Raw genomic sequence first — 22,239 nt, 5'->3', positions numbered from 1 at the left:
TTTAATGCTTAACAGCTAGAGTTCTTTCTAAAACTCATTTTACCTATGCATGCCCTGTCCTTGCTTAAAACTTATCTATGACTCCACCCAAAGCCTAAATTGTTTCATATAACACAGATCATCAGGCCCCAGTTTAGCTTTCGGATCAGGAGAGGATATACTACCAGGCAGCCAAATCCAGCCCACTGCCCGTTTTTGTTTCCAATGTAAAGCCTTTACATTTTTTAACGGTTGGAAAAATCAAAATATGATGTGGCGGCTGAGTGGCTCAGTTGGTTAAGCGTCTGACCCTCAGTTCTGGCTCAGGTAATGATCTCAGTTTCTTGAGTTTCAAGCCCTGTGACCGGCTCCGCCCTGGCAGCGAGGAGCCGGTTTGGTATTATCTCTCTCCCCTTCTCTCTCTGCCTCTCCCCAACTCATGCTATCTCTGTCTCAAAATAAACAAAACTTTTATATATACATACATATATGTATATATATGAAAATTCAAAATATTCATAATATTTCATGACAGTGAAAACTACATGAAATTCAAACTTCAGCATCCATTAAAAAAAACTTTACTGGAACACAACTGTACCCATTCATACTGTCTATGGCTTCTTTTCAGCTACAAGTTGAGTAGCTGTGACCAAGGCAGTATGGCCCACAAAACCGTAAAATCTTTACTGTCTGGCCCTTAAAATTTGCCAACCCCTGCTCTACTCATTTTTCACCACTCCCCTTCGTAGCTGCCACCCTGAACTGTCTGCAGTCCCTAAGAGACCACCATTTTCCCTCCTACCTGCCTGTTCTCCCTACTCTTCCATGGGTGCTCACATAGAACCAACTTCATATCAGCGTTTAACAGTTATTCTGATTGTCCTTCTACTTGTCTGGTGCATATGTTCACCACTGAATCCTCAGCACCAACACGATCTCTACTCTCCTTCAGTGCTTGATAAATGAAAGGTGTCCCTCTGGAATTCCTTCTGACTTGAACATAAGCGCCCCCCCCCCCCAACCACCATAATGGAATTCTTACTGAGCTTTTTTGTTGGCCTGTAGTGTCATCTGTAAAATAAGACTAAATAATTCCGACTTCATAGGATTAAATGAATGTGGCTAATTATTGAGAGCACGTAGCGCAGTGCGTGCTTCAGAGAACGTGCTCGGTAAACAGTGGTCACTCTTGATTGCTCTAAAACTCTCCGTTTGACGTTAATGGTGTCCGTATCCAAGAGAGTCTCCAGGGTGTGTCGCCAAATGCATGGACCAGCATCAAACACATCCCTACAGTAACAGCAGCAACCTCCAAGCAAAGCGCCGCCGGAGGCGTACTAGGCCAGGCTGCACGCCGGGCTAAAACTACTGGGAAACCGCCCGGAAACGGAGCCCGCGAGGTGGAAGAACTACAACTCCCGTCGTGCCTCACCGAGTTTAGGGCTACTCTACATTTTATCACCTCCAGCCACTTCTCTTCTTTCCCTCTGTAGTCCCGAGGGTGGCTGCGTCCTGGTCACCGGAAGAAGCCGTGTGACGTCACGAGGGCCTACGCGTCGCGCGGGTGGCAGGAGTTGACGGACGGTCTCTGGCTGCGTTTGGGCGGCCCCGGGACCACGGAAGAGGCTTCCCTGGTCGGCCGCGATGCCTAGCTCGCGGCGGGTCAGTCAGCTCCTGGATCTGTGAGTTCACCCGGTCCCCGCCTCCCCTTCGCCCCGCCCTGTGCTCGCTCTCCCTCCCCGCCCGCTTTCCACCTCTGGACCTCTGAAGAGGGCTCGCTGGTGTTTCTGTTGCTGGGTTCCTGACTTGTCGTCTCCTCGTAGATGACAGTTGTGCCAAGTGTGCTGCTGGGGAGGCTTGCCCCTCTGTCCTCCGCCCCGGGCGCCGCCAGATGGGTGGTGGTCCGAACTCTGTCAGCCTTGACCCTCGATGCTCTGGTAGTTGCTGCCAGTGACCTGTTTCTGAGGAGAGCTGAAAGCCTTGGTAGAACAATAACAACAAAAACACTACATGTGGCTCTCAAAAGCCTTCAGCAGAGTTCCCCCAGGTCCTGTAACTGGGATAGATATTGATTCTTTGAGGCAGCACGGCTCCGTGATTGCCTGACCGCGATTGCTGGGTTCAGCTCCCAGTCTGCCGTTCACCAGCTGCGTGACCACGGAGAGTAACTTAACCTCTGTGCCTGAGTTCTTGATTTAATGAATTAGTGTAACAACAGTACGTATCTCATAGAATTGTAGTAAGGAATAAATTTAACGGATGTAAAGTCCTTTGAAGGATGCCTAGTGTCGAAAGAAATTTCAAAGAACTTTACTTGATAAAAATTATTTTAGTGAGGGAGAAACAAGAATCTCAGAGGCATGTCGTTGCAGAATGACTTATACACTGAGAATGACTCTATTGTTTATCCTTTGCAGTGATTGGTTATTACAATGGTTGGTTACTACAATTTAAAAAACCTCAAGGGATTGGTTAAAAGTGGTCGTCTTACACTATTTTAGGAAGATGATTTAAACTTTGTTTATGATTGGGGCGCCTGGGTGGCTCAATCGGTTGAGCCTCCCGACTTCGGCTCAGGTCGTGATCTCACAGTTGGTGGGTTCCAGCCCTGCATCTTGATCTGTGCTGACCGCTTGCTCAGAGCCTGGAGCCTGCTTCAGATTCTCGGTCTCCTTCTCTCTCTGCCCCTCCCCTGCTCACACTTTGTCTCACTCTGTTTCTCAAAAATAAATGTTTAAAAACAATTTTTTTAAATAAACTTTGTTTATGATTATCAGAGGGATTTACAAGAAATAACCTGCTAAATTTCACTTTGTTCGTGAAATAAACCAGATTTAGCTTCACTTATGTGACCTAACTGGTTGGGTCTGCTTAGGGGATTTTCAAGCATGGTCTCTATTTTATTTTATTTTATTTTATTTTATTTTATTTTATTTTATTTATTTTATTTATTTTATTTATTTTATTTTTTTTATTTTATTTTATTTTATTTTAAAAATTATCCCCTTGGGGTCATTCCCTCAGAAAGCTGAAAATGTGAGCCGATATACTGTTACTGTATACCCATTGATGTATACCCAATATACTGTATACCCATTGATGTAGTCGTTGGGCTGTATGGTCATGTAGTTGCCATCACCAACAGTTGCATAGTCATTGAAGACATGGGCAGTGGGACCACTGAGTTCTTTGAGTTGTGTAATCCTGATGGCTATCATTTGGTGTGTGAGTGGCTGCCGAAAGGCATTTAAAACTCTTGAGAGGATACAGTGCACTAGTGTTAAAAGGTGGGGGAGGGACAGTAAAGTATCCTCCAGACTGAGTAGACACTTGGAAGCAGAAAAATGAAGCCAGCCTCTCCATTACTGTTTACACAGACTTTTATTCAGGGTGACCTACTGACAAAGGGGAGCCAGTGGACAGATGATCCTGTGGTAGAGCCCCTCCCTAAGGAATGTGGTGAAAACCTCAAGGGAAGGCAACCTGGCTATGTGTGTGTACGTGACATTCCTCACGACTTTGTAACACAGACCGCCCAATCAGACTGTATGTCTATATGTCACCATTTATGGGAGACAAAGAAGTAGAAGTTGCATAAAAGGCTACCCCCCGCTGTGCTCGGTGCTCAGTTTCTCAGGTACAAACCCATTGAGCCCATGCCGGCACAATGAATAAAGTTGCTTCCTGGAAAGAAAAGCCTGAGTGTCTTGACTCTCTGTGTGGACCTCGGTCCCATTACAATCCAGGTGCTATGCAGCTATTCTCCACCCAGTCCAAACCTTAACTTACAGCTTTTATAGAGCAAAGGGCATTATGGTGCAAAGTGTAGTTATCTAAAGTGGCGCCATCTATTCGCGGTCATCTCTCCTGGTTATCTAAAGTGGTGCCTTTTGTGCATCAGTCATCTCTACTAGTTATCTAAAGTGGTACCTTCTGTGCACCACTTTAGAGAAGATCAGAGCAAGCCTTTCTGCATTCCAGTCAGGGCATACTTTAACCTCCAAGGGGCTTGGAACATACAGCTCCGAGGGAGGTCATTGCAAGAGCAGAAACAAGATGGAGGGCCAAAGATGGAGTCAGTGTTGTCAGCGCTGCTACAGCTGGGGATGTTAATATGATGACTATGAGATGGAAATTCAAAAATTCTGGGAGAGATTGCCAGGAGCCAAGGTTTAACCAACTAAGTAAATCAGTGGAAGAAGCATCACCTATCTGATGAAAGATTGACATCGGATCTTTAAGATCTTTTAAATTAGGGGTAATAATTCCTAATTTATTAACGTGGAAATGGGGCACCTGGATAGCTCAATCAGTTAAGTGTCCGACTCTTGAACTCAAGTCAGGTCTCGATCTTGGGGTTGTGAGTTGGAGTCCTGTGTTGGGCTCCACAGTAGGCACGAAGCCTACTTAAATTTTTTTTTTTTTTAAATCCATGGAACCTTTTTTTTTTTTAACCAGTTACAACATATGCATCTCCTTGTTAAGTGGTTAGGGTGTCTAAGGCTGTGCAAGAGTTTACAGATTCTTGGGGCGCCTGGGTGGTGCAGTCGGTTAAGCGTCCGACTTCAGCCAGGTCACGATCTCGCGGTCCGGGAGTTCGAGACCCGCGTCAGGCTCTGGGCTGATGGCTCAGAGCCTGGAGCCTGTTTCCGATTCTGTGTCTCCCTCTCTCTCTGCCCCTCCCCTGTTCAAACTCTGTCTCTCTCTGTCCCAAAAATAAATAAACATTGAAAAAAAAAATTTAAAAAAAAAAAAAAAGAGTTTACAGATTCTTGCTGTAATGGTAGGGATTTTGCAGAAGATATGATCTCTCCTGAAGAGGTTTAACTGTAGTCTTTTGTGAGTATCCTTTCCAATAAACTAAGTCTCTAGGAATGTTTTCTTTTGGAATGGATCACATTTTTAAATCTGGTGGAAAGTACATTTCTTAATATTGCATTAGTGCCTTGCCCTATTGAATCATGTTATGATCACCGAAGATAAACATGAGGATGTCTTATTTCAGGAGTGTTATAGGTGCGCTTCCATCTAAGTTACGCCTCTGTATGGTGTGAGCAATTAGGCATTTCTTTTGAAACTAAAGAAAGATACAAATTAACACTTGGAGCAAATTACAAACTCAGTTTCTGAATCTGGAGAGCAACCAGTCAAGAAAATTTCTAGATTTGAGCTCAAAACATCTTTATTTTATTTTGTTTTATTTTCATTTTTTTCAAAACATCTTTAGATAATGGAGTGAGGAGGCAATTTCTATCTGTTGGATTTTCCTGGTTTACAGTTTGAATGATTTTGATGACATCATTGAGTATTTTGGTGAACTCTCATGAGTGGCCTGAAATAGAAGTAGGCACGAAGGTTGTCTGTACATGATCTGTTGTGGTGATTTCTCTGAAGTTTATATCAAGTTGTCTGACTTTAGGTTGTAGGACTTGAGGAAAAGGGTAGTTTTTTTAGTTTTTATTCCAAGTCAGAAGGGTAAGAGAAAATTGGAAAAGTTAGGTTGGAAAGTTGTAGCCAGATGTTGGAGGAAACTAGAAGAATTCAGGATCCAGTCCAGTTTACAGAAAGATAACAAAGCCTCAAAGATAATGAACAGGACTAGAATATAATAACAGGTACACTATAGTTTTCTATTGAAACATAATTTTTCTCTCTATAACCACTTTGTTTTTACCAAAGATAATCATAATAAGACGAATTTATTTGTAAAATGAATCTGGTCCCATTAAATTCAGCTCATTATTTATATAAGTGCAGCAGAATAGTTACTTTATGCACATTTTCAAAAATGATGTTCAAGTCCAAGCTTTGGTAATCCAAGGGTCTTTGTTTGCTCCAAAAATCCAATGTTAGTTTCTTGAAAACTGTCTGGTAATAAGAAATCTCAGATTAGATCTTTAAACACCCCTTTAGGCCAAGAAGTCAAGCTAATGGGTTGTCCAATTGTGTTCTGTTACAAAGAGAGCAAATTCTGATTGAATTTGTGCTAATACCTACACTGCCATGAAAATAAGAATACTCAATACTCATAAGAGTTCTTTTGTCTTAACTCTGAAGGGATCAGGTAGAGAGAACAAGATAAATGTTTAATTTTTGTTCTCAAAAGTTTACCACATTGTTATGTTATATAGTTTTTACTTTATTTATTTTATTTTATTTTATTTTATTTTATTTTATTTTATTTTATTTATTTTATTTTATTTTAGAGAGAGGTAGAGGAAAAGAGAGAGAAAGAATCTTAGTCAGGTTCCGTGCTCAGCAAAGAGCCTGACACAGGGCTCCCTCCCAAGACCCTGGGATCATGACCTGAGCCAAAATCAGGAATCAAATGCTCAACCACCTGAGCCACCCAGGCTCCCCAGTTATATAGTAGTTTAAAAGAAAACAGAAAGGGGGTTCTTTAAATTTGGAAAGCAAAACATTAAAGAACCAGCAATGCTTCAAACAATGTCATAAAAATGATAATCATCTCTATTAGTTGGTTTAGTCCCATGTAATCAATTGTTTTTTTTCTTGCTCTTGGGTTAGCAGTTTTATGAATCAATCAGTTTCTCCATTAGCATGCTAGAAATTCTTACCCAGTTAAGTGGTATGATCTTAAAATTATCAGAAACTTGTATTCTAGAGTATTTGTCAGGGTCTTTTCCATGAATTTCCTTGAAGACAAAGCATTTTGGCCTGCAGTTGGTTATAAATGCTTTCATAGATGATTCAGTGTATAATAATAGCTGTTTGTAAATGACAAAAGATAAAAATAGCCTTTGTTTCAGCTCACTACAAAAAAAAATGATATGATTGGCTGCTAAGTTTGGCTACTTTTGTGGTATACAACATTTAAAAATGATTAGAACTATGACTGATAACATTGTATCAGGGCATATCAGATTCCTAGGAATTTCATGCAATTTCTGGAACACTTATATTAATAACATGTATCCATACAAATACAACCTAAGAAGGTTAAGCATCCGCTTTACTTGATAATGTTTTCCATGCAATTTCACATTTAAAAAGCCTATAGTTTAATGTCTCCCTTTATAAGAAGAGAAAAAAAAACTTCAAGATCTTTAGGAACCCTGAAAGTTAGCTCAAAGTCAAAAAGACTTAATTTAGAATTTGATTTTGCGAAGTTTGTAAAAAATGCCAAAAGGTTTAAAACACTTGATTAAATAGGATCACAAGTCATTGTGAAATAATACTTAGTTATCTATTCAACCAAAGTGACAAAAAGATTTCAAAAGCAAATATAGAAAGTACATAGTTTTAAAAAAATACCTTAGCTCTTTTAATATTGAAAAGACTGTTTTCCTAAGCAATCAAAAACCTGATAAAGACAAAATGAAACACAGGAAATTACTTTAATAAGACACAGAATCTTTGTTTCCTAGACAAAATACACAAAGGTAAAGAAAAACCTTTCATAATCCCGTATTAGGAGCAGACTAACAACCTAAGAAAATTTGTTCTTTTAACAGAGAAAATTAAACTGTGGTTTTATGTCAGTATATTATTCAGCTCAGTTTTGGAAGTCTTTGTAAATAAATCCATTGAATTTTAGCTAACTTTGACCATGCAACATGAAATTTCTTCACAAGCTTTTTGCAACTTTCTGTATTCATTTAGATTTTTGTTTCATTCCTTTTTTCTTTCTCATTTTACTTTAAGACAAAATTACTTTTTTTCCTAATAAAAACACATCCTATATTCTTTGCTTACTCTTACAAAAAACACATCCCATTCTCCTCTCATACTTTGTATACAAAGTTGTTTTCTTTCACTCTTGTTTTTAGGAGGCTTATTTTTATATATGGATTATAAGTTTTAACCATTATTAATCTTTATTTTCCAGTGAAAACTAGGACAGGAAGTTGTGAACTGCCTGGCATATATCAGCATCCTGTAGTAGATTAGCAAATTTATAAATATTTAATTATAAAAAAATATACTTTTTAGAGACATGTGCTTCTTCATAGTACATTTTTTTAATGCAGCAAAAGGCCACATTAAAATAGATCCAAATATCTTTTGTCTCGTAAAAATTAAGCAGCCAAAAGTAAACTTAAACATATGTTTAGCAATTAATATTTCAGTATATTAGCTTGTTATTGAATGATCTACGTATTTAACATATACCCATCATCTAATGTAATCTACTTAATTTGTTTTTAATAATCATATTTGTATTAAACATTAAACACTTAACTAGCATCTTAAGTTTTTCTTGCTTACAAATTTAAAACTATTTTAAAGTTTATTTATTTTGAGAGAGAGAGAGAGAGAGCAGGGAAGGGACAGAGAGAGAGGGAAAGAGAGACAATCCCAAGCAGGCTCCTCACTCTCAGCCCAGAGCCCAACGTGAGGCTTGAACCCACAAACCATGAAATCTTGACCTGAGCCGAAATCAAGAGTCAAACCCTTAACCAACTGAGCCACCCAGGCACCCCTTGCTTACAAACTTTATAACAGAGATAGCACCAGCGTATCTGACTAGTAAACTCAGGTAGAAAAGATTGTATATTTGCATTGTGTTTAATGTTGACTACTGTGAAGACATGCCTATTTTTATTAAACCAACACATTTAAATTATTTCTTTTTTTTTTAACTTTATTTATTTTGAGAGAAAGAGAGGGGGGAGGGGCAGAGAGAGTAGGGAGGAGAGAATTCCAAGGAGGCTCTACGCTATCAGTGCAGACCCAATGTAGGGCTTGATCCTACAAACTGTGAGATCATGACCTGAGCTGAAACCAAGAGTCAGACGCCTAACCAACAGAGCCACCCAGGCACCCCTAAACTATTTCTGAAGCTTTTATAATTCAAGATTCTCCAGATCATATGAACTTGAAAAGCATTTCGGTTAGTTTATATTTCTGAGAGTTTTAAGAATCCTTAAACTTATATAAGTACTTATTTTTCTTTAAGCTAATTAAATACAGCTCTTTTTGAAATCACATATACATAACATACATACATATATACATACATATACATTAGTATACAGACAGTTGTAAACAGATCTTGTAGCTTTCATTTAAAAATTTTAGCTGTATGTCAGGTACAACAATACAAAACTCAGAAGAATAGTTGGACCCAAATTGTGTTTCTGGCTGATGGGATAAGGTTATGTGCTGCAATGACTTAAGCTTTTACCACACATTTTTCATTTGCTGTAAGAATTTCCTAGAGAAGCTATTTTTGGAATCATTTTGTCTTTTAGAAGCTTTGACATAACAACCAAGGAATGCATTTATTGCCTTTAAGAAATTTGGGATCCTCTTTTTTTAAAGATGCCCCTAACGTGGGTTATTTTATCTAAATTAAAGATTTTCCCAAAATGGTCACTGCAGTTCCAATTATTCTTCGTAAAGTTTACCCATTTTTCTAAAAAGGTATAAGATCCTGATCTGAGCTTTGGACCAGATGGAACCCATCTTTGCCTTAGATTCCCTAAGAAAACTTAATTATCAGGGCTCCTGTTTTTCAACAGTTATTCCAAAGTAGAGGGAATCACACATCCCCCCCTCTTTTGAACAGAATATCATCACTTACTGAAAAGCTTCAACAAGTGTTGCTCGGTAAAATCAGAGGAGTCAACACAAAGGGAGTGGAGTTTAGATCTGAGGAAGATTTGCCCTGGAATCCCATGGTTGTTAAGAAAGCAGTGTGCATTGGGCTCCATGGATGCTGGCACCTAATTGCTCACTGGCCTTGGAGCTCATCAGGAGTCATCTTTGGATCCCACTTTTGACACCAAAAACTTTCAAAAGAAAATTCAGAGATTTTTAGTTGATATGAATGTTTTACTGAGTGAGAAACAAACTGTTAGTGAACAGGGAGACTTAAAACCAAAAATGGTTAGAATCTCGAGATGTAGTCATAGGATGGCTCATAAAGTGAGAATGAGGAAGTTGTTTAATCTTTACAATGATTGGTTATTACAAGGGGAGTTTACACAGTATGGAGGTTTTTCAAAAAATTAAAAATAGGATTGCTGGATGATCCAATAATTTCACTACTGGGTATTTCCCCGAAGAATACGAAAACGCTAATTCAAAAAGATATATACACCCCTATGTTTATTGCAGTACTATTTACAATAGCCCAATTATAGAAGCAACCCAAGTGTCTATCGAGAGGTGAATAGACAAAGAAGATGTGATACACACACACACACACACACACACACACACACACACACACACTGGAATATTATTCAGCCATAAAAATGAATGAAATCTTGCCATTTGCAACAACATGAGTGAAGCTAGAAAATGTAATACTAAGTGAAAGAAGTCAGAGAAAGACAAATACCATATCATTTCACTCATGTGTAATTTAATAAACAAAACAAGCAAAATAAGAGAGAGAGAGAGAAGGAGAGACAAACCAAGAATCAGACTCTTAACTATAGAGAACTGATGATTACCAGAGGGGAGGTGGGTGTAGAGATGGGTGAAATAGGTAATGGAGATTAAAGAGTGCACTTAACATGATGAGCACTGAGCAATGCATAGAATTATTGAATGATTATTTTATACACTTGAAGCTAATATTACACTGTATGTTATGTATACTGGAATTAAAATTTTTAAAAATGAGAGTTTACATATAGAAGGGGATTGGTTAAAAGTGATTCTTTATACCATTTTAGAAAGGTGGTTTATTTATGATTATCAGAGACATTTACAAGAAATAACCTAGGTTAAGTTTCTCTTACATTCATGATATAAGCTGGATTAAATTTCACTTATATGACCTGACTGGTTTTGTCTGCTTGAAGAATTTTTAAGCCTGGTCTGCATGTTATTTTAACCCTAGCAAGTAGTAAATACTACTAAGTGTTATTTATTGTTATTAATTATTTCACTGAAATATATGCTGGAAGTTGTAGTTACAATAGCAATTATTTCTCTCTGGGAGTTTTCAGTCTGTTAATATTACATTAAAAAATTGCCATGTAAAAATTAAGGCTGAGGAGAACAATTATCTTTATCTACTGAATGCTTTTGAAATCAATGCTTTTGAATTGATATTTACATTACATCTCATAAACTTCTGTCCCTCAATCCACAGTCACTTGTTTTAAATGTTTTTTTACATGTTTATTTATTTTTGAGAGAGACAGAGCACGAGAGGGGGAGGGGCAGACAGAGAAGGAGACACAGAATCCAAAGCAGGCTCCAGGCTCTGAGCTGTCAGCACAGAGTCCAACACAGGACCCAAACTCATGAACCATGAGATCATGATTTCAGCTGAAGTTGGACGCTTAACCAGCTAAGCCACACAAGCACCCCTCACAATCACTTTTTGTAAAAGAGAAATCTGTTGACTCTCCTTTGTATAACTCAGGCTTGTGTAGAGTCCTGAGAAAAGTATTTGCTTTCATTCTTGGCTTTAACTTTATACCTGATCCAAATAAGATTTTCTTTCGGTCAGTAAAGACAGAGAAATAGTTAAGAATGCAAGTTACGAAGACAGATGAAAGCCTAGCTATCTTCCTGTCTTTTAATTCCTGCCTTTGTATTGAAGATTCCCTGAGGCATCCATATAAATGATCCTCTGAACTTCTGTGGCCAGAATCAAGTCTTTTATCGCTTCACAGCCACAGTTCCTTATTTTTAGGAGTTGCTCAATATTCAGTTAAGCATGTATTTAGCATATGAAACACTATGCTGATGATTATGACAAATATCTAGCATAAAAGAGGTACAGTTTTATGGGGCAAGCATAAGGCAAGTATATAAAAAACTATAATATTGGTAGAATAATAGCATAAAAGAGAGATTAACAAAGAATTTTGAAATTTCTGATGAGAAAAATATACAAGACTAGGAGAAGGCTTTGTAAAGAGGGTTGTATTTGAAGGTTGGTAGCATCTGACATTTGCAAATGGGAGGAAAAACGTCTAAGAAGGAGTGGAATAATAAGGGCAAAGGCTTGACAAGCAGGAGTTAGAAATATGTGAGAAGACCAGACAGTAGCATTTCAATTTGGCTAGAGAATACAATGTGAATAGCAGAGCAGTAAGACATAAAGCTGATAATTAGAAGTGGAACTTTGGGGATCAAAATGATATTAGACTGTTTAATTTCATAGCAGTAGGGGTCTATAAAAGGTTTTGGAACTGTACTGGGTGTAGAGAGAGATTTGCATTAGGGAGAAGTCAGGAATAAAGAGACAATTAGGAAACTGTTGCAAAATCTTGGAAAGAGGTAAGGAGTGCCCAAACTAGGAGACATGTATGAAGATGTTCATTGCAGAATTCCATTGTGGAGAATTGGGATGTCCATTGCTGGGAGAGGTGACTTCAAGTATTATGCAGCTGTTAGGAAAGTGAAGAGTAGATGAATATATATTCAAATGGATGGAGCTTTAAAATGTAGTGCTTAGTGAGCAAAGAGGAAACAGAATAAAACATGGTAAGAAAAACTACCTAGGGGCACCTGGGTGGCTCAGTTGGTTGAGTGTCTGACTTCGCCTCAGGTCATGATTTCACAGTTTGTGAGTTCACGCCATGCATCAGGCTCTCAGCTGTCAGCACAGAGCCAGCCTCAGATCCTCTGTCCCCACCTCTCTCTGCCCCTCCCTGACTTGCTCTCTTTCTCTCTAAATATAAAATAAAATAAAAAAAGAAAAATCATCTAGAACTTGGAAGTAAAGTAAAAAGATGACCACATGACCTTCACTGTCATACTAGGGTGTTGTCCCCCATGTAAGGGTCCATATATGCCTTGAGAATCATATTTGCAAATCCTTTGGGGACAAGGTATGTTCAGGCTGGCACTTGGTCAGCAGTAAGCTATTTCTGGATTGTAACGAGGAGCTTGATCCAGAATAGCAATCAACCCTTTTACTAAGTGCACTGTTTGTCCAGAGGATGGGACTTCTCCATAAAGGAAACTGCTTGGTTACATCCTTGCATGAGCTCCTAATCTCACTGACTAGCATTTTGAACAGCACTGCCTTAGAGAATCCTTTGGATCTGGGAAGTGGTGAATAATTTTGAATAGAAGGACCAAGAAAAAAGAAAAAGCAAAAATTACTCTAAAGTTTTCAGCTTTCTTGACCAGGAGAATCGTGATATCATTAGATAACTGTGGAGAAGTAGGTGTCTTATGAGAAAAATGAATCCAAATATCCAGTAGAAATATCAAACAAGCAGACTGAAATATTAGGACTAAATTTCTAATAAATGGTAGATGAAGCCATACTAAATTTATGAGAGAGAATATGGGGAGAAGAAAAGGAAGCTAAGGACCAAATTTTGTGCAACACTCATATCAGTAGACCATTTTGCCAAAAATCATTTCTTTGTTACATTACTTCACCATATAACTGATGGTTATATTAATAAGTTTAAGTATAAAGTGTAGAGCAATTCATATTGAATGAGAGATCTATCCACCACCACCCCCCCCTTTTTGTCTATAACTTTTAAAGATTTTGTTAGGTTCTAGCTGGCCAGTTTTCATTTTGTATTGAGAACTTAGACCACCTATGTCAACTGTTGGGACTGAGAACTGAGATCGCTTAACGTCAATATAACTTTTTGCTCCAGGAAATTTTTGCAATCAGTTTATCTAAACAAATGTTTGGTTATTAGGGCAAACATTTTGATTGTTAGAGCAAACATTATGTTTATCAGGATAGATTGTTTCATCAGGGCTTACTTTGAGAACCTGTGTCATGTCCATCAGTCTTATACTATTATGTTACAAATTTTGTCTCATCCTAACCCATTCCCCATCTTGGAGGGAGAATCCCAAATGTACTCTTTCCCCTATTGAGACATTACCCAAAGACATTACCCAAATCTTTCCCCTATTGAGACATTACCCAAACCCTGTTAAACCCTTGCTGCAGTAAATTTAATAAACTTTCTTTGACCAACAGACTTTTAGATAGTTTTTGTGAGCCATTTAGTAATTCTCATAGCAGCATTTTTCAAAATAGTAAATTGTTTCTGTCCCAACTCCCTTATGTTGCTGCTGGAGGGAACTGGAGCAGAAAGAGGAAACCGTTTACTGTGGGGAATACGTGGCACAGGCTGCACAGCTAAGCTCAGAGAAGAGGATCCTAAAGGCCAAGATGACAAAGACTGAGGAAGAGACATGGGGGAGCAAAAAAGATGGCACCATGGAAAAAAGTAAACATTTAAAATATAGCTGAAATCTGCATAAAGGAAAATATAAGGGGAATGACTGTCAGTGTAGAATTTGATTTTACCTGTCTTATATATAAACAAATACATTTTTAGCCTGGTCTTGTTTCATGGATACTGGTAGAAGAACAGAGTCTCCTGGGTCAAAGGCACAAAGGACTTTGTTATTCATTGCACAGCAAGCAACATGAGCATTCGCATGTTTATGTCACTTCCTCTTGACCTCCAAGACGCACAGATGCAACACAAAGGGCTCAGATGGATGCCAACACAAACAATGGGTTGCATTCCAGGAGAGAAACACAGCCCAAATGAATGTCTACTCAAGCTACGAGTTGCATTACAGAAAAGAAACACTGAATTTAGGGACTCTGCCAATGTATAGTAAGCAGTAAGCAACCTCTTTGTCCTGGAAGGAGACATTACTTTATGGCACAGGGCTGCTTATTATAAACACAACTCTGTGGATGGCCCGGATAAAGCATATCAGGGCTGTGTATTCTTGTCATTCCCAGCAAGACTGGTAAGATGATGAAAAACCCATAAAGAACTGCCTTTCCTAACATTCCACTTTTTGGTCCTACCATCTTGGCTTCTGACAAATTATCAGATGAGTATGATACTTTTTCAGCCACACTGATTAATTTGGTCAGCAGAGGCTAGGACCAAATGTAATGAGTTTGTAAAATACAACATTTAACTGAGGCTATTAATAGAGCTTCAAGAAGCAGGGTGAGGTCAACCTGCAATATTGACCTCAGCTGTGTTCCCAGGAGCCCAGACTCAGCTGTGAATAAATCTCAAGGGAAACCGGTAGGTCTTAGACAAGAGGTAGTATAAGCCCAGGATAGTATCCATTATGACCTGCACAAGGAAATTGAAGCTTACCTGTTAATCTTTAGTGATATGGTCAGTAATTACGGGGATAGTAGATGAGCCAAAAAGAAACCCTCAACCCAACTGAGAGATATTCCATGGCCTCTTCTTCTCTACATACAACCATATAAACCAAAGAGACACAGGTCACTCTAGTCTGGATTTATTGTTAAACTCAATTTGGATCACTATGACATTGTTTTGCTTCTGCCATCTGGGCAGTGTCGCTGAGTAACTGCAACCTTCCTTATAATACACAGAAGTTCAGGGCCACCCATATCCACAGACATTTTTCTGTTACTGCACATGGACAGAGATAAGAAACCCAGCAGCAGATCAAATTGACAGCTACAGCTGCTGCTTGCCTCAGGTGGATCATAAAATTGGTTTGGCTGGAGGTGGAGAAAGCAACAATTTTTTTAAAATATTATTTTGGGTGACAGCACAGATTGCTGTAAATGGGGAGAACATTTGCTACCAGATCACAAGGAGTCTCCTCATATCTCCAGACCAGGTCCACAGAACCTTTCTTCTTCCTCTTCCATAAAACTATGTTTCCATCAGTATCCAATTCTCATCACAATATTGTTAGATCTAGGATTTGATTTTACTTGATTAGACTATTACTGTTTCATGGATACTGGCAGAAGACCTACGATTTCTGGGCTAGAGACAAAGGACTGTGTTATAGCACAGCAAGCAGCACAAGCAGTTTGCCTCAGTTACCCTTCTCCCCCAAATCCCATGAGGATGACACAGAGGTCTCAGATGGATACCTGCACAGTGGGTGTATTACAGGAAGAAAAACACTGAGTGTTTTTTGTATCACACAAAAACAATTGTGTGATACAATTTTATAACAAGCAGTAAGCAAGCTTTCCTTTGGGTTGGAGGGAGATGATACCTCATCTCTCAGTTTAGTTTGCCGCAAACACAACCCCCTTGAGAAATGCTCCAAATAAAGAGCGGTTGGGACCTTACATTCATGGCATACCTATGGAAGTATGAAAGATTGAACTGTGAACACCAGCCACAAGTAGGAAAACTATCTCTCACCTCAATTTTTAACACAATTTAGCAAATTTATGTATTTTTAAGAATACATGAATGTCTCTCTCTCTCTCTCTCTCTCTCTCTCTCTCTCTCTTGCACACACACACACACACCATTTCTTTCCAAGAATTGTTGTAGAATTAATGGAGATAGAAAGAACTTTTACTGAAAAGTAAGCAAACTTAAAGTGAACAGTTTATTTTAAAAGAACCCAAGTACATATTTAAAAGAAAAGGAGTCACCATATTTCTTTTTTTTTTTTATTTTTTTTTTCAACGTTTTTTATTTATTTTTGGGACAGAGAGAGACAGAGCATGAACGGGGGAGGGGCAGAGAGAGAGGGAGACACAGAATCAGAAACAGGCTCCAGGCTCCGAGCCATCAGCCCAGAGCCTGACGCGGGGCTCGAACTCACGGACCGCGAGATCGTGACCTGGCTGAAGTCGGACGCTTAACCGACTGCGCCACCCAGGCGCCCCTCTTATTAATGGCATACAGGTATTTGTTAAATGGATGTGAACATTGATGATATTTGGAAGACTTACAAAAGGCAGCATGAGAAGCTCCAAGAATATGTCCCCCAGTAAAATAAGCATAAAAGTTGAAAATTATAAAAACAACTGCTTCAAGTCTCCAGACAGCTTCCTAAGGGTATACAGCAAATGAAGAAACATTCATTCAAGATAATCTTTTAAAACTCAGTAAGAACAAGAGTCTGGCATTGGAGCTATAACTCCACTCCAGGTGGGGTTACTTCTCCCCCCCAGCTCCTACTCAGAGGCCTCAGTGTTTTCCTGGGAAGGACAGGATGCCAGCATTTATCATCACACTCCACCCCAGATACTTGTGCACAGGCTAAATTATGGGTGAGTATGGTCAGTGATTGGGGGATTGCTACCTCCACCTAGCCCCCACTTATTGGGCAGCTCATTTGTGGGTGGAGGTTCCATCCTAAACGAGACAAGCCAGGAAGACCAGAAGCTACTTCCCAGCACCCTGCTCCTAAAGTATGGGTTTCACTCAGAGGAAAGCATATCATCATCCTTGTTCCCAGTTCTGAAATTCTGGCTTAAAGATTTTTCCCAGGAAGAAAGACAGACTGCAAAACACAGAACTCCAAAGCTGTCAAGAAAATGACTTTATTTGAAACAGAGGGTGGGGAGAGTTTAAATAAAAGTAATTACAAAGAGCCTGAGAGCTTCATGTAAGATGCAAGCTAAACCATAGGCCAGGAAGTTTACCAGAGAGAACCGGGGAAAGGAACATATAACAAGAGCCTGCCTGGGGTGAGAACAAGCCTTAAACACTGACCCCTGAAACTAATCCTACAAAGGAGTCCAAAATGAATTGGATGACATTATGGAGCAATTTATACCCCACGCATTGTTGAAAACATTAGAGCAATCGATCTGTAATGAGTGAAGGCTGACAGTGGGTGTGATACTAATACAGACTTAACAAAATAATCAGAGAAAGAGATAGTCAAAGAGACCCCTACTACAACTGCTCACATCCCAGGGTAACAATGCTTACGTCCAAGCTGTGCCCACTAAGGAGCAAATCAGAGGTTGCATATAGTCAGAAAAATAGCCTTAGTCCAGTCATGTCACTAAACAAACAAGTAAATAATCACAAATCTGTGGCATCAATATCCAGAGTTACTGTATTATAGTATCTAGACTATACTGTTTAAAAAAAAAAATTGCAAGACAAAGAAACAGAAACTGTGACCCATACACAGAGAAAAAAAATAGGCAAAGAAACTGCCTTTGAGAGGACCCAGGTGTTGGACTTAGCGAGAGCTTCAGAGAAAGTATTATAAATGTGTTCAAAGAACTAAGGGAAGTCATATTAAGAAGTAAAGGAAAAAACTACTTGGCAGTTCCTCAAGAAGTTAAACATAGAATTACCATATTACCCAGCTTCCACTCCTAGATACATACCTAATAGTACTGAAACTAGGTACTCAAACAAGTACTTATACACATATATTCATAGTAGCAGTATTCACAATAGCCAAAAAGTGGAAACAACAAAATGTCTATCACCAATGAATCAATAAACAAAATGTGGGGATGCCTAGCTCATTCAGTAGGGCACAGGACTCTCAGTCTCAGGACTAAATTCTCTACCCACGATTGTGTAGAGATTACTTAAAAATAAAATCTTAAAAAAAAAAAAAAAACAAGCAATCCCTATCAAAATAACACCAGCATTCTTCACAGAGGTAGAACAAACAATCCTAAAGTTTGTATGGAACCAGAAAAGACCCCAAATAGCCAAAGCAATCTTGAAAAAGAAAACCAAAGCTGGAGGCATCACAATCCCAGACTTCACACTGTATTACAAAGCTGTAATCATCAAGGCAGTATGGTATCGGCACAAAAATAGACACTCAGGTCAATGGAACAGAATAGAGAACCCAGAAATGGACCCACAAACGTATGGCTAACTAATCTTTGACAAAGCAGGAAAGAATATCCAATGGAATAAGACAGTCTCTTCAAGTGGTGCTGGGAAAACCGGACAGTGACATGCAGAAGAATGAACCTGGACTACTTTCTCACACCTTACACAAAAATAAACTCAAAATGGATGAAAGACCTAAATGTAAGACAGGAAGCCATCAAAATCCTCAAGGAGAAAGCAGGCAAAAACCTCTTTGATCTTGGCCAACTTCTTACTCAACATGTCTCCAGAAGCAAGGGAAACAAAAGCAAAAATGAACTATTGGGACCTCTTCAAAATAAAAAACTGACAGCAAAGGAAACAATAAGCAAAAACAACAAACTAAAAGGCAACCAACGGAATGGGAGAAGATATTTGCAAATGACATATCAGATAAAGGGTTAGTATCCAAAATCTATAAAGAACTTATCAAACTCAACACCCAAAAAACAAATAATCCAGTGAAGAAATGGGCAAAAGACATGAATAGACACTTCTCCAAAGAAGACATCCAGATGGCCAACCAACACATGAAAACATGCTCAATCTCACTCATCATCAGGGAAATACAAATCAAAACCACAATGAGATACCACCTTACACCTGTCAGAATGGCTAACATTAACAACTCAGACAACAACAGATATTGGTGAGGATGCAAAGAAAGAGGATCTCTTTTGCATTGCTGGTAGGAAGGCAAACTGGTGCAGCCACTCTGGAAAACAGTATGGAGGTTCCTCAAAAACCTAAAAATAGAGCTACCCTACAACCCAGCAATTTCACTGCTAGGCATTTATCCAAGGGATACAGGTGTGCTGTTTTGAAGGGGCACATGTGCCCCAATGTTTATAGCAGCTCTATCGACAATAGCCAAAATATGGAAAGAGCCCAAATGTCCATCAATGGAGAATGGGTAAAGAAGATGTGATATATATATATATATATATATATATATATAGATATAGATATATATAGATATATATAGATATATATATACACACACACACACACACACACACACACACCATGGAGTATTACTCAGGAATCAAAAAGAATGAAATCTTGTCATTTGCAACTACATGGATAGAACTAGAGGGTATCATGCTAAGCGAAATTAGTCAGTCTGAGAAAGACAAATGTCATATGACTTCACTCATATGAGGACTTTAAGATACAAAACAGATGGACGTAAGGGAAGGGAAGCAAAAATAAAAAAATAAAAAACAGGGAGGGGGACAAAACATAAGAGACTCTTAAATATAGAGAACAGAGGGTTGCTGGAGGGGTCGTGGGAGGGGGGATGGGCTAAATGGGTAAAGGGCATTAAGGAATCCTCAGATTGAATAACAATCTAAATTCCTTTTCATGTTTCATAATAGCTGATATATTGGACTACATCCTGTCTGTCTAAATGAGACTGACTAGTCCTCCTCCCCCCCTCCATACTTATTCACAGTTAGCTGAGTCTGGGACTCTGGGGGGGCACTGTTGAGGTCATTACTGCAGATTGGCCTTGTCTTACTATGTAGAATACTATTGATAGTAGCCTTAATTAAATGCTTTAAGAGACAAATTGAACAGATTTGGTTTCTCCCTTTTTTGGTCAAATTAGAGTAGCTGACTGAGTGGTGTACTTACATAAATATTTGAGTTCAGCCAAGAACATGTTGGGTGGATGTTGGGAGAGGCAATCTGCCATGAACCTACTGGTTATGCCAAGAATGTAAGGCTTTGACTACTCTTTACCTAGGGCATTTCTCAAATGTGTTTTTGCAGCAAATACTGTCTCCTTCCAAAAAAAAAAAAAAAAAGCAAACTTGCTTCAGTTTACCATAAAAGTTGTGAATCACCCAAGCTCGTTGTTTTTCTCAAGCATTCATCTGGGCCCTACCTATATTACACGGTAGGACTTAGGGGGCATGAAGAGCCAGCATAAATGTGAAGCTCTGACTACTGCTCTTGTCATGTGTAATAAAGTCCTTTTTCTTTAACTCAGGAATCTATCTTCTGCTAGCATTCATGACATGGTAGTAGGCTAACTTGCAGGCTTGTAAGTGGGGGAAATTCTCAGACTCTGCATAGTTCTTGACAACTGCAAAATTCAATTCCAGGTAGTTTTTAAGTCAAAAAGTGAAAAGCCGGGGTGCCTGGCTGGCTCATTCAGCAGAGCATGATCTCAGGGTTGTGAGTTCAAGCCCCACATTGGGCACAGAGATTATTTAATTAAAAAAAATTTTTTTAGGGGCGCCTGGGTGGCACAGCCAGTTAAGCGTCCAACTTCAGCCAGGTCACGATCTCGCGGTCCGTGAGTTCGAGCCCCGCGTCAGCCTCTGGGCTGATGGCTCAGAGCCTGGAGCCTGTTTCTGATTCTGTGTCTCCCTCTCTCTCTGCCCCTCCCCCGTTCATGCTCTGTCTCTCTCTGTCCCAAAAATAAATAAACGTTGAAAAAAAATTTAAAAAAAATAAAAATAAAAATAAAAATAAAAAATTTTTTAAGTGAAAGATAAAAACAACACATTTAGTTAATTTTTCCTAGAAGAAAGCATAGCAGATTAGCTTCATGAACTTAGGACAGTGAAAGAGTTCATAAACAGAATGCAAAAGAAACTTGCCATAAAGAAAACATTAGACTATACTTCAACATAGGACTTGGGAAAGAGAGTGAAAAGGCAGTCCACAGAATGGGAGAATATAATTGCCACATATATAACCAACAGAAAGCTCATGTCCAGAATAGAAGAGGAACTCCTACATGTCAGTAAGTAAAACGTAGACCCAAAAGAAAATTGGGCAGGCTACTTGAACAGATACTCCACAAGAGACTATTCAAATGAACAATAAAGAAATGAAAACATGCTCAAATTAATTCATAATAAGGGGTTGCAATTTTTTTTAATGTTTTTTTATTTATTTTTGACAGAGAGAGAGAGAGAGAGCATGAGCAGGGGAGGGGCAGAGAGAGAGGGAGACACAGAATCCAAAGCAAACCCCAGGCTCTGAGCTGTCAGCACAGAGCCCAACGCAGGGCTCGAACTCAGACTGCGAGATCATGACTTGAGCCAAAGTTGGATGCTCAACCAACTGAGCCACCCAGGCGCCGCAATAAGGGGTTGCAATTTAAAGTCACATTGCATTGCTGCCATATATTCATAAATTGGCTACAATTAAAAAGACTGATAATGCCATGCTGACAAGGATATGGATTCCAGGAACTTTCACTAATTGAAGATAGGAATCAGTACAATCACTTCCGAAGACTATTTAGCATGAAGCTAAACATATACATACCTATGAGCCAGCAATTCCACTTGTAGACATGTACTTGATTAAAACAGGCACACGTGCACCAAAAGACCTGTCCAAGAGCATTCATATGAATATAATTTATAATAGTAAATTATAAACCACCCAAATGTTCGCTGACAATAGAAAAGACAAATTGTTCAAACAATGGAATATTATACAGTATTGAAAATGGACTTGAACAAACTCAAAATTAAAATCAACTTGGGACACCTGGATGGCTCAGTCAGTTGAGTGTCCAACTTCAGCTCGGGTCATGATCTCACAGTCCATGAGTTCGAGCCCCACATCGGGCTCTGTGCTGACAGCTCAGAGCCTGGAGCCTGTTTGAGATTCTGTGTCTCCCTGTCTCTGCCCCTTCCCCGCTCATGCTCTGTCTCTCTCTGTGTCTCAAAAATGAATAAACTTTAAGAAACAA

General features: G+C 39.0%; 1 protein-coding gene and 1 long non-coding RNA gene across 6 annotated transcripts in view; one reads left to right on the top strand and one right to left on the bottom strand.

The window, feature by feature from the left end:
* Positions 1 to 1,513, bottom strand: part of LOC125171319 (uncharacterized) — a 48,364-nt gene extending 46,851 nt beyond the window's left edge. For 2 of the 3 annotated variants that reach the window (XR_007154256.1, XR_007154258.1), the window contains exon 1: positions 1,025 to 1,402. This is a non-coding gene — a long non-coding RNA (uncharacterized LOC125171319). The other variant, XR_007154257.1, reaches the window with a different exon arrangement.
* A 7-nt stretch (positions 1,514 to 1,520) lies between these two features.
* The window catches only part of AMN1 (antagonist of mitotic exit network 1 homolog), a 55,060-nt gene continuing 34,341 nt past the window's right edge, over positions 1,521 to 22,239 (top strand). For 2 of the 3 annotated variants that reach the window (XR_007154254.1, XM_047868647.1), the window contains exon 1: positions 1,521 to 1,664. Coding sequence is in view for 2 of the 3 variants with exons in the window: in XM_047868647.1 (XP_047724603.1) it covers positions 1,627 to 1,664 (38 nt within the window). In the remaining variant the exon portion in view is untranslated. Of the gene's footprint in view, positions 1,665 to 14,004; positions 14,127 to 22,239 lie in introns of those variants that run through there. The other variant, XM_047868648.1, reaches the window with a different exon arrangement.

This window comes from Prionailurus viverrinus, chromosome B4 (genome assembly GCF_022837055.1).
Source record: "Prionailurus viverrinus isolate Anna chromosome B4, UM_Priviv_1.0, whole genome shotgun sequence".
Taxonomy (NCBI): Eukaryota; Metazoa; Chordata; class Mammalia; order Carnivora; family Felidae; genus Prionailurus; species Prionailurus viverrinus.
The sequence above is the reverse complement of the archived record's forward strand: the minus strand, read 5'-3'. Positions and strand labels throughout refer to the sequence as shown.